Below are 12,567 nucleotides of genomic sequence, written 5' to 3' on the forward strand. Positions count from 1 at the left end.
ATGGGGCTGGAGGTGTAGTTCAAACAGTAGAGTGCCTGCATTGCAAGTGTGAAGCCCTGAGTTCAAACATCATCCTACAAAAAAAAGAAATAAAATAAAAAAGATTAAAAATATTCTTCCCTGCATCAACACAGTATTAAAAAGTACAAAAAGGCAGAAATGGTGCTCATGGAAAAGCAAGACACCAAGACAACTAGGGCTGTCTACATTGTAACTTAAGCCAATGGAGGTCAGAAATTAGATTCAATTTTCCAACTTTCAGGCTAGTGAGCTTATCTGTAGATCACTTAGCTGATCCTGAAAATGCAAGGCTGTTGCATGTTTACAAAAACATAATCCTATCTAGAGTCTCAGAAAGGATGTATTTGGAAAATCCTAAATGTCTTCCTCAATCATGTTGTGCCGGCTGCTGGCACTGCTGTACACCTGATTTAGGTCAACAAAGTTCCTTTGTTCAACCAAAGTTATGATTGAACAAGAAGAATTAAATGAGAACATGAGCAATTTCATGCTGACACAGATCTGTGAGATGTTCTGAAGACAACTTCTGTTTCTGAAAAGCACATTAAGAACCATGTTGTAAGGGAGCACCATTAACCTACAATGGTTTAAGAGCAACATATAAATATCCTTAGCTTGTATCACAATTCATTATGAGTTAATGATTCATGTGATAATTTAAATATTTCTTGAAACTCTTTAATTGTAATATCTGCACACATCTTTTCACCTATCTCATTATTCAGTGAACATTCACAGAGCACTGGCTATATGCAGAAGTTTCTGATTATGCACTGAGGTTCCAGACTTGAGATTTCACTAGTTTTTATGTGCTCTTTTGTGTGTGTGTGTGTGTGTGTGTGTGTGTGTGTGTGTGTGTGTGTGATTCTCTGTAATTTTTATCACATGGATATAATTGAATAACCACTACCTCAAACAAGACACAAAACTAGTCCAGCATTAAGATATCCCTCCTGTGATCCTTTATGTCACATGCATACCAACATCCTTCCCACTCCCTTCTCCCTCCCCACCCTAACCATTGGCCAACACTAATTTATTCTTTATCTCTACAATTTTGGCATTTGAGAACACTCCACAAATGGAATCACACAGCATGTAACTTTTGAATTTGAGTTTTCTTTTTCACCTAGAATAATGCCTTAGATATCTGTTCAAGCTGTTGCGTGTATTAATACTTTGTTCCTTATTATGACTGAGCAATATTCCATTGTAATGGATGTTCCACAGTTTATCTGAGCAGCCAGTATTGTAGGACATTTTTTGGCATTTCCAGCTTGGGGCTATTATATCATAAAGCCACTGCAAAGGTTCATATACAGGTATTTGAGTGGATTGGTATTTTCATTTCTCAGTGATCAACAAACAGGACCCAATTACCCAATCATATAGTTAGGATGCATTTGGTTTTATAAGAAATTTACAAAATATTTAAGGTGGCTGTGCCATATCACTTTCCCACCAGCAGTGTATGAGAGATCCGTACATCATGACCAGCATTTAGTATCATTACTATGCTTTATTTTAGTTCTTCAGATAGGTGTGTAGTGACCTCCTAGTGGTTTTAATTTGCATTTTTCTAATGGTTAATAATGTTGAACCTCTTTTTCATGTGCTTATTTTCCATCTCCATATCTTCTTTGTTAAAATGTTTGTTCATCTCTTAGCCCAAATGAAATGTTTTTATTTGTTTTACTATTGGGCTTTGAGAGTTCTTTGTATATTCTAGATACAAGTCATTTGTCAGATACATGTTTTGCAAATGTTCTTAACAATCTTTGTATAATTTTTTTTTAATTCTGATGAAGTCCAATTGGTCAGTTTTTATTTTTCTGACCCATGTTTTTGGTATATCACTCTTTGTCTAGCTCTGTCCTGTCCCAAAGATTTTCTCATGTTTTCTTCTAAAAGTTCTAGTTTTATTTATTACATTTAGAGCTATGATGTATTTTGAGTTAATTTCTATATGAGTTGTGAGGCTCAAGTTGTTCATTTTTTTTAGTCTGCAGATGACCAATTGTTCCAACACCTTTTGTTGAAAAATAATTGTTACCTGTTAATATTTATAGTGTTTCATTCTTGATAGTGGTAACATAGTCCTTTCTTGTCATTTTTTTATCTTGAGGAGTAAGTCTTTCTAGAGATTTATCAATCCTTTTCTTCCCCAAAGACTTTTTTTTCTCCTCCCAAAGACTTTTGCTTTGTTATTTTTTTCTGATGAAAGCTTATTTTCTATTTGTTTATTTCTTGTCTTGTTTTTATTACTTCCTTCTGTCTTCATTCTTTGACTTTAATATGATATTTTTGCTGGCTTCTTGAAATGAATAATTGATCAGACTTTCTTCTTTTCTAAAATGCAAAGCTATAAATTTTCCCCCAGTATGAGTCTTCTTGTATATACAACTTTTGATATGCCATGTTGCTATAATCATTTTGTTTAAAATATTTTCCTACTTTTATTATGATTTGCTCCTTGAGTCATTGGATAATTATAAGTAAATTGTTTAGTTTCCAAATACATGGGGGATATTCTCATTTTTATTGTCTTGTAATTATTGATTCTTAGCTTATTTCCAATGAGATGAGAGAACAAAATTTTGTGATTTCAGCCCTCTGGAATTTCTTTGGTCCAGAACTCCTTTGGTAAGTTATCCACAGCACACGAAAAGAGCATGTATTCTGCTCTGTGTAAATACACAGGTCTAATTTTGTTTGTGGAGTCAAATTTTTAATTATATTTTTCAAATACCTATATCTCTACTGAGTACTTAGTTTATTCTATCACTTTCTGAGAAAATTACTTAAATCCACCAATTATGATTGTGGATTTGTCTTTTTTCTTTTTATCAAATGTTGCTTTACATATTTTTAGGGTATATTATTGGTTATACCTGAATTCATCATTATTATTTTGCCCAATTGAATTTCCTCTGCTATAATAAAAATAGTCCTAGTTATATCTCACAGTACCTTGAAATTTACTTTACATGATGTTAGAAAGCTACACTGCCTTTCTTTGGATTAATATTTTTATTGTACAGATTTTCTCATCCTTTTATTTTCAACTGTCTGTATTCTCACAAATACCATATACCTGCATAGTTTACAGGGTTGTCTGATAATTTTTGAGTCTGAATTGGTGTGTTTAGTCCTTCTACATTTAAAGTAGTTACTAATGTGGTAGGTTTGAATCAATATCTTACTATTTGTCTCTGTTGTATGTTATTTATTCCTATTTTTCATCTTTTATTGCCTTCTCTGGATTATTTTATTTCCTGCTTTTCTAGGTAGTTAAAGATAAATTTGCTTTGTCTTTAATAGATACTCTAAAGGAGACAACATGCAATTTTTACTTGTTACTGCCTAAAATTATCTAAAATCAGTAACTCTACTGGATATAGGCAAAGGAGGGTTCTAGACTCTTTAATTTCATGTACCTTCTGTCTTTTGCACTATTTTTTGTCATATTTTAATTATATATACATATATATGTGTGTACATATTTAAAGAGAGATCTATCTATCTACCCACCTATCTTTTTTGCTAGCACTGGGGTTTGAACTCAGGGCGTCCTTCTTGCTAAGCAGGTGCTCTACCAGTTCTGTCATATGCCCAGCATATATTGCTTTAGTTATTTTTTGGACAGGGTCTCCCACTTTGGCCCAGGGCTGGCCTCAGACAGCAGTTCTCCTACCCATGCCTCTCATGTACTTATGATTACAGATGTGCACTGCATGCCCGGCTTGTTGATTTAGAATGGGGTCTTGCCTGATCTGGCTTCCAACTGTGATCCTCCTAATCTCTGCCTCCTGTAATTGTACATATATTTTAAACCCCAAAAGACATAATAATTGTTATATTTTTATTCTTTCTGGTGTCATTAATTTTTTATGTATTTCTATGCTTTCATCTGGGTTACTTCCTTTGTTTTTTTCTGGATTATTTTCCTTTTGCCTTCATAACTTTCTCTAGTATTTTTTTCAGCACTGGTATAAATTATCTGTTTTTGTCTGAAATGCCTCCAACATTTTTTTCATGTTAAGAGATATCTTTTGTGAAATATAGGATTCTAAGTTAACAACTATTTTATTTAGCATTTTAAAAAACATATCAGTCTGTTGTCTTATGACTCAAGAGAGGTTTTTTGGTGGCATGGACTTTGAACTCAGGGTCTCTTGCTTGCGAGGCAGGCACTCTTACTGCTTCCATCACTCACCAGCCCTTTTTTGTGACAGGTTTTTTTGAGATAGGGTCTCATGATCTATTTGCCCAGGGCTGGCTTCAAACCGCAATCGTCTTGATCCTCGCCTCCTGTGTAGCTAGAATAACAGGGGTGAGCTACCAGCACCTGGTTTCAACAGAGGTTTTGTTGAAAAGTCAGCAGGTCTGTCTTATTGTACTTTTTAAAACAACATAACTTTTTCTTCTGTCTTTTGTCTTTGGTTTTCAACATTTTTGCTATCATGGGTGTAGGTACAATTGTCTTTCAGTTAATCTCGTTTAAAGTTTGTAAAACATGTCTTGAATCTCTGATTTGATATCTTTGGCCAGTTTGTAAGATGCTTAGCCATTATTTCTATGAATGTTGCTTCTGTAACAATTTTTCTCTCTTCTTCTAGAACTTAAATTCACAATAGAAATTTTTCTTAGCTCTCAAGTGTTTCAATATTTTCCATCATTTTCCCCAGAGCTTCAATTTGCAAATTTTCTAGACCTCTAATTCTTCTGCATGAACCTAATTTCTTAATTTGAATTGCTGGTTATTTCTAGCTCCAAAATTTCAACTTGATTCATTAGTTTTGATTCCAGTTCTTTGAACAAACTCCTCTAATTTTATCTGTTTTTACACATTAATCGAAATTATCTTAAAATCAATACCTAAGAATTCCAATGTACAGGTGATCTCTGGATCTGAATCTAATGTTTAATTGCTAGTTTTGCTTTGTTTAGTTTATCATCATTTGACCCAGTCTCCTGTGATAACAAGTAATTTTTGTTGACTGCTGGAAAACTTGTAGAGTCTCTTGATGGTATTGTCTTCTTCTAAAAAATACTTAATTTTCTTTCATTAGGCAATTAGCAGTAGGCGGGTAAGTGTCCTCCAAGCATAGAAGAAGAGTGTTTTTTGCCCGATCTTAGGCTTTGTGTAAAATTGACCACTTCTATTTGCCCTTGCACATAGGGTATCTCACAGCTCATTGAGGCAGGGTCTCAATTCCATTTCCTTTACCTCATCAGGAGATTCCTGAAATCATTGTCTGCTTTATCTCTTAAAAGTCATTTTCTACTTGTTTTCTTGGCCATTGGTCCTGAGAATGCATAGTTTAATAACTAGGAAATATCATAAGAGAAAAAAATCATAAGCAGAAAACCAGGCTCACTTTGTGCTTCCATTTCTCAGGAATATTGGGACTGAACTCTAATTTCTTTCTTGCTGGTAGTGAGGCTGAAGCAAGCTCTAGGCTGCTGCTCTCTGCTTTGACTCAGTTTCTTTCACTGAGATTTGAAGTTTCCTTAAAGGGGAAAAATAGAGTTGCATGTAGGGCTCACTTCAATGCATTTTTCTTCCCTCTGGGATTGGATCCCTCAAGTTTTTGTTGCCTTGGTCACTGTCTGATACCTTCAAATAGCTAATTTTTAAGTAGTTTTTCCACTTTTTAAAAAAATGGTTGAATGAATCTTGCCCATGCCCAAGCTCTAGTAAAATTAGAAAACATGCAATAATCTGCTCCAGTCCATAATTTTTATCAAATGACCAATATTTGTCTGTACTATGGCCAGGAAAGCCGCTTTTTAAGGTTTTAGATTCAGTCCCAACAATAGGTACCCTAAGTAGGGCACCTGGAAACCTCTGCTGAGTAAACTTTGCTGTAGGATCCCAAATACATTCATCTTCTTTGAATACTCCTGTTGATATGAAAGGTGCCTTCTTATGTGTTATATGTCCCCTCTGCTCCTATTGCTTTTGGTGAGGCTAAACTCATCCAAATTCACTATTGAATGGATTATTTGAACATAATCTTCTAGTTCACCCATTGCTACCATGAAGATTAGAATGATTCAGAGTAGCTTTCATCTACAATATAGGGATATCTTCAGTTTATCTGATCGTCTTGGAAACGCATAACTGAAACCTATAGCCTTTCCCTTGCAGCCCTATCAAAATGCTTTGTAATTTTTTTTTCTGAATCTATTAGCCGTGTAATGCTATCTATAAGACATTTTTATGACATGTTCAACAAAATGTCTCAATCTGCCAGCAAGTCTTCTTTCCCTGGTTATCCACTCACCATAATTATAGGGAAACTTGACTAAATACATACTTCAGTTCATATTGGATCCCTGGAAATATGAGGTCTTTGTTTAGGGTACCATAAAATAGGTCAACAACACAAACAGTGCTCTTGCCTTGGTGGCCTCAGGTCACCAAAAACATCATAAGTTTCTAATTCCTCATGTACTGAGAACTGGAAATACAAAGCCTAGTGATAAAAGCTGTATATCCTCAAGACTGTTTCAGATATTACAGAGTCAATAAAACCCAGCTATACATGGCAGTGAAGCATTTAGTTCAGATTCTTATACATTTAGTTTTTAGGTGTTTTTTTCATTGCCTGAGGTATTTATGTAGTGACATCAAGATTATACATATATATACATACATATATACATATATATGCAAATATGTAAATACATATATATATATTTGTATACATATATACATATATATTTTTTCCCCAGAATATCTTGGAAAGCCTTGTCCCTATAAGAACCCCACCAGCTTTCTGATACATATACAAATACACAGCAAGAAAAACAGATAGACAGATCAATAACCAACTTTATTCATTTCAAAGATTTTCATGTTCTGTTAGACTCTCCATTTCCTGATGACTCTATCATACTTGCCATGTGAAACATAGAACTCTTTGTGGTCTTCCTTTATTTTATTCATCTCTGATTCATATTTGATTACTAAGCAGACTAACCTTGCATGATCTCTTTTAAATTACTATAAAATGATTTCCAGTCTCTATAACCATTCACTTTCCAACAAGAAATGTTCCTTCCAATTGTGATAATTCATTTTTAAAACAAGTTTTTGCAGAGTCCTATCTAAGACTGAAAAATGTATACAAATTACACTTGATAATTGTCCTGTATTCATATATTTATTAAACTGATAATGTTCCTTATTGATTGATGAGCAAGATTCACTGTATAACAATAGTAAGACATTGTAAAAGGATTGTCTGTCATCAGTGTTCAGCAGTTGCACTCAGTGTTAAGGTGTCTGCTCTTCTACGTGAGCAGGACAGCTCTACCTACCCAGGATCTGCCCAAGAACAAAGTACAAACAAGAAGCCCACCAATTTTCTGGTACAGTGATTGTTGTAAAGCAAGTTTCACTATCTAGCCACCTTCCTGATAATTTTTCCCTAGGGGCTTTCTAACACTTAAATGAATCTTATCTCATGCCAGCAATTTATTTGCATCTAGATTAGAGAATCAGTCTAGAACATCCTAAGCATTTGTCACTGTTTGCTCAATACCTCTTATTTGTCTACACTGAGACATTTTGATCGACTCTCCTAAAAGCCATTGTCAACCCAAACCAGATAATTCATCAAGTACTTTTGTCTTTTTGTATTTCATTTTTCTCCAAAACTCACTTTTGCAAACTCCCTCCAGATTGCCTTGTTTTTTCTACCATATTTGGTCTTCATTTCACTTACCCAGGTGACTGACAGCTTCTTTGTCCCAAGGCCAGGTAGCAGCACCTGCAAGGTCTTCCCGCACTGAGCTGGCAAAGTAGACGTTGAGGAAATGAGTACTGTTGAGCTGCAGGGCCTCCTTTAGTTCCTTCACACTCATGTATGCCCTGCAGAGCATGCAAGAAGAGAAAATGTTTCCCCTGATCCAACAGTAGCACCACTGGACTGTACTCCTGGAAGCCCAGCTGACAATCAGACCCCAGAACTACTGCAGTCTGCAGGCTTGGTTCCTTCCATCTGGCAGCAGCTACTGTGTCTTCTAGTAGCCTGCATGGGCAAGTAGGCCCCAGGGCTCCAGCCACTGGAAGACTTGGTTTCCCCCTTCCCCCAACACCCTACCTCCCTTTTCCTGCAGCACTACTCACTACTCTCCTAGAGCCCATGCCTGGAAAGCAGGCCTCAGAACTCTTCCTGCCCACAGCCTTGGTTCCCCTGAGTTGGCAGCAGCTTCCATGGTTCCTGGTTGCCTGCACTGGCAAGTAGACCCTAGGGCTCCCACTTCCTGAAGGCTTGGTTCCCCTGTGCCTGCAGCAGTTTCTGTAGCTTCTGGTAGCCCAGCATCAGCAAGCAAGCCTCAGGGCTCTTGCCACCTGTAGACTTGGGCCCCCATGCCTGCAACAGCTGTCATGGCTCCTAGAAGCCCACATCCCATTGCAAGTAGATCTCAGGAAATCTGCTGCCTTATGGGCACCAAACATTCAAGCCCACTGTCTTTGCTGCCCCATGGGTACCCTCAATTTGCTACTTAGTGCCAGGAGCCCTCAATAACACACCTGAGTGAACCCCAGGTTGGGGTATTCTGCTGGTGCCAGAGCACAGAGGCCCAGCCTCCCCACTGTCCCTGACAGCAAGAGAGCCCTCACTCCTCTTTCAAAGAGCAAGAAAGAGCAAAGAAAGCTACAACCTGCTACAACACAGGTGGCACCAGAATCCCTATTTCCCCAAGGTACACAGAAGCCCACCATTTCACACTGCACCTCCCTGCAATAGAGACACATCTCTCCTGTCCAAGAGCTGGAATCCCAGCTCCTCCACTGAGTAACAACCTGCTACACTGCTAGTGCTAGAAGGCCTGCCCCCAACAGTACACAGAGACCCAGAGTGCCCCACTGTGACCTCAGGAGAGCACCTGCACCTCCATCAAAGAAACTAGGAAGTTGAAAACTTCCCTAACTTCAAGAAAGAGAAAGCCACCCAGGCACAGGAAGCTTACAGAACACCAAACTGTCAGGACCAAAAAAGAAACACCCCCCAGACACATCATAATCAAAACACTCAGCACATAGAACAAAGCAAGAATTCTGAAAGCTGCAAAAGATAAAAGACAAGTCACATATAACAGCAAGTCCATTAGAATAATAGCAACGTTCTCAACTCAAACTCTAAATGCAAGAAGGTCATGGAAAGACATAATTCAGACCCTGAAAGAAAACAACTAACTGTCAACCCAGACTAGTCTACCCAGCAAAACTATCCTTCCTAATTGAAGGAGAAATTAAAACCTTTTACAACAAGGAAAAACTAAAGGAATTTGAGACTACTAAGCCAGCGCTACAGATGATGCTTAAAAGACTTTTACATATAGAAGAAAAAACTAGAGTAAGACAGGAAGACCCAAGAAAGAATAAACCCTTTTGAGCAAGCAGACCAGTAAACAAGGAATAGGTAAAACTAAACATCAGGGGAATAAAAATGACTTGAAACAACAGGCATCTCTCAATTTCAACACTGAATGTAAATGACCTCAATGCCCCAGCTGAAAGACAAAATAGCAAACTGGGTTAAAAAACAAGACCCAACCATATGTTGCTTATAAGATACTCACCTCACTGAAAAAAATAAACATTGGCTTAGAGTCAAAGGGTGGAGAAAAGTTTTCCAAGAAAATGGGCCCCATAAATAGGCAGAAGTAGCCATACTCATATCTGACAAAGTAGACTTCAGACTAAAATTAATCAGATGAGGCAATGAAGGTCATTTCATATTAATGAAAGGAACAATTCATCAAGAGGAAATATCAATCCTTAACATATATGCACCAAACACAGAGGCACCAATCTACATTAAAAAAAAAAATACTCTAATGGCCCTAAGAGCACAGCTAGACACTAACACAGTGATAGTGGGAAAACTGAATACCCCTCTGTCACCAATAGATAGGTCATTCAGACAAAAGATTTAAAAAGAAACTTCAGAGCTACTCCACACATTAGACCAAATAGACATGGTTGATATTTACAGAGTTTTACATTCAACAACTAGACAATACACATTCTTTTTTACAGCTCAAGGAACTTTCACCAAGATCATATTTTAGGATGCAAAGCAAGTCTCAACAAATTCAAGAAAATTGAAATAACCCCCTGCATCATATCAGATCACAACTGAATAAAACTAAACCTCAAGAACAAAATAACTCCCAGAAAATATTCAAACACATAGAGACTGAACAACACATTGTCAAAAAACCAATGGGTGACTGAAGTAATAAGAGAAGAAATAAAATGTTTCTAGAATCCAATTAAAATGAAACTACAACCTACCAGAACCTGTGGGACACAGCAAAGGCCATGCTAATGGGAAAGTTTATACCTATATTAAAAAAACAGAAACTTCTCAAATAACCAATCTATTGGTGCACCTTAAGCTCCTAGAAAAACAAGAACAAACCAAATCCAAAACCAGCAGATGGAAAGAAATAACAAAGATCAGGGCTTAGGTCAGAGATCAAAACCAAAAAAACTATACAAAGAATCAATGAAACAACAAGTTGGTTCTTCAAAAAGATTAACAAGATCAACAAACCCTTAGCCAACATGACAAAATGGAGGAAGGAGAAGACCCAAATTAATAAAATCAGAAATGAAAAAGGGGACAAAACCACAAGTACTAACAACCCACAGAATCATTTGAAAACTTACAGTCAAATAAACTGGAGAATCTAGATGAAATGGATAAATTCCTAGACACATGTATCCAACCAAAATTGAGCCAAGAAGATATTAACCACCTAAAAGTCTTGTTACGTGCATTGAAATTGAAGCAGTAATAAAGAGTCTCCCTACAAAGAAGAGCCCAGGACCTGATGGATTCACAGCCGAATTTTACCAAACCTTTAAAGAAGAACTAACACCAATACTCCTCAAAGTTTTTCAGGAATAGCAAAGTAAGGAACACTACCAAACTCATTCTATGAAGCCAGAATTACACTGATTTCAAAAACCAATAGAGCTGTAACCAGAAAAGAGAATTGTAGACCAGTATCTTTGATGAATATAGATGCAAAGATTCTCAATAAAATACTGGCAAACACAATTCAACAATGCATCAAAAAATCATACACCATGACCAAGTTGATTTCATTCCAGGGATTCAAGGATGGTTCATCATACATAAATCCATAAACATAATATAGTACATAAACAGAAGCAAAGACAAAAGCCACATGATCCACTCAATAGACACAGAAAAATCCTTTAACAAAATCCAACACCTTTCATGAAAGCTCTGAAGAAACTAAGAATAGAGGAATGTTCCTCAACATAATAAAGGCTATATATGACAAACCCAGAGTGAACATCATACTAAGTAGAAAGCAACTTTACCATTCCCCTTAAAGTCAGGAATGAGAAAATGCTATCTGCTTTCTCCACTCCTATTCAATATAGATTTGGAATTCCTAGCCAGAGCAATAAGACAAGAATAAGAAATAAAAGGGATTCAAATAGGGAAGGAAGAAGTCAAACTATCCCTATTTGCAGATGACATGATCTTATTCCTAAGAGACACCAAAAATTCTGCCAAAAAACTACTAGAAATCATAAGTCCTTTCAGCAAAGTAGCAGGATACAAAATTAACATACAGAAATCTGTAGCTTTTCTATATACCAACAACGCACAGACTGAGAAAGAAATCAGGGAAACAATACCATTTACAATAGCCTCAAAAATAATATAGTATGTTGGAATAAATTTAGTAAAAGAAACAAAAGACCTTTTTAATGAAAACTATAAACTACTGAAGAGAGAGATCAAAGAAGATATCAGAAGATGGAAAGAACTTCTATGCTCATGGATTGGTAGAATCAACATTATGAGAATGGCCATACTACCAAAAACAATCTATGTGTTCGACACAATCCCTATCAAAGTTCCAATGACATTCTTCACAGAAATAGAAAAAATAATCATGAAATACATATGAAACACAAAAGACCTTGAATAGCCAAAGCAAATCTGAGCAAAAAGTCCAATGCTGGAAGTATCACAATACCTGACTTCAAACTATACTACAGAGCCATAACAATTAAAACAGCATTGTATTGGCACAAAAACATACAGGAAGATCAATGGATCAGAATAGAAAATCCAGACATAAACCCATACATCTACAGCCAATTGATCTTTGACAAAGGACCCTAAAACACATGATGGAAAAAAGACAGCCTCTTCAAAAAATGCTGCTGGGAAAACTGGATATCCACATGTAGAAGACTGAAATTAGGTTCCTTCCTCTTACCCTGTACCAAAATCAATTCAAAGTGGATCAAAGACCTTAATAAAGTTCTGAAATGTTGAAACAGTAGGAAGCAGTAGGAAATACACTGTAACAGATAGGTATAGGGAATGACCTCCTTAAACAGAACTCAAAACAATGAACAAATGGGACTCCATCAAACTAAAGAGCTTCTGAAACAGTTACCAGACTCAAAAGACAGCCTACAGAATGGAAGAAAATCTTTGCCAGCTACTCATCCGATTAGGGATTAAT

The 12,567-nt window shown here is 36.5% G+C and overlaps 1 protein-coding gene across 1 annotated transcript in view; it reads right to left on the reverse strand.

Annotated features, from left to right (window-relative positions):
- Pappa2 (pappalysin 2) overlaps nt 1-12,567 on the reverse strand; it is a 260,775-nt gene that overhangs the window by 165,567 nt on the left and 82,641 nt on the right. Inside the window, exon 4 of the mRNA XM_074047398.1 lies at nt 7,758-7,903. Coding sequence (XP_073903499.1) covers nt 7,758-7,903 — 146 coding nt within the window. The remainder of the gene's footprint in view (nt 1-7,757; nt 7,904-12,567) is intronic.

Source organism: Castor canadensis, chromosome 11, assembly GCF_047511655.1.
Source record: "Castor canadensis chromosome 11, mCasCan1.hap1v2, whole genome shotgun sequence".
Classification (NCBI taxonomy): Eukaryota; Metazoa; Chordata; class Mammalia; order Rodentia; family Castoridae; genus Castor; species Castor canadensis.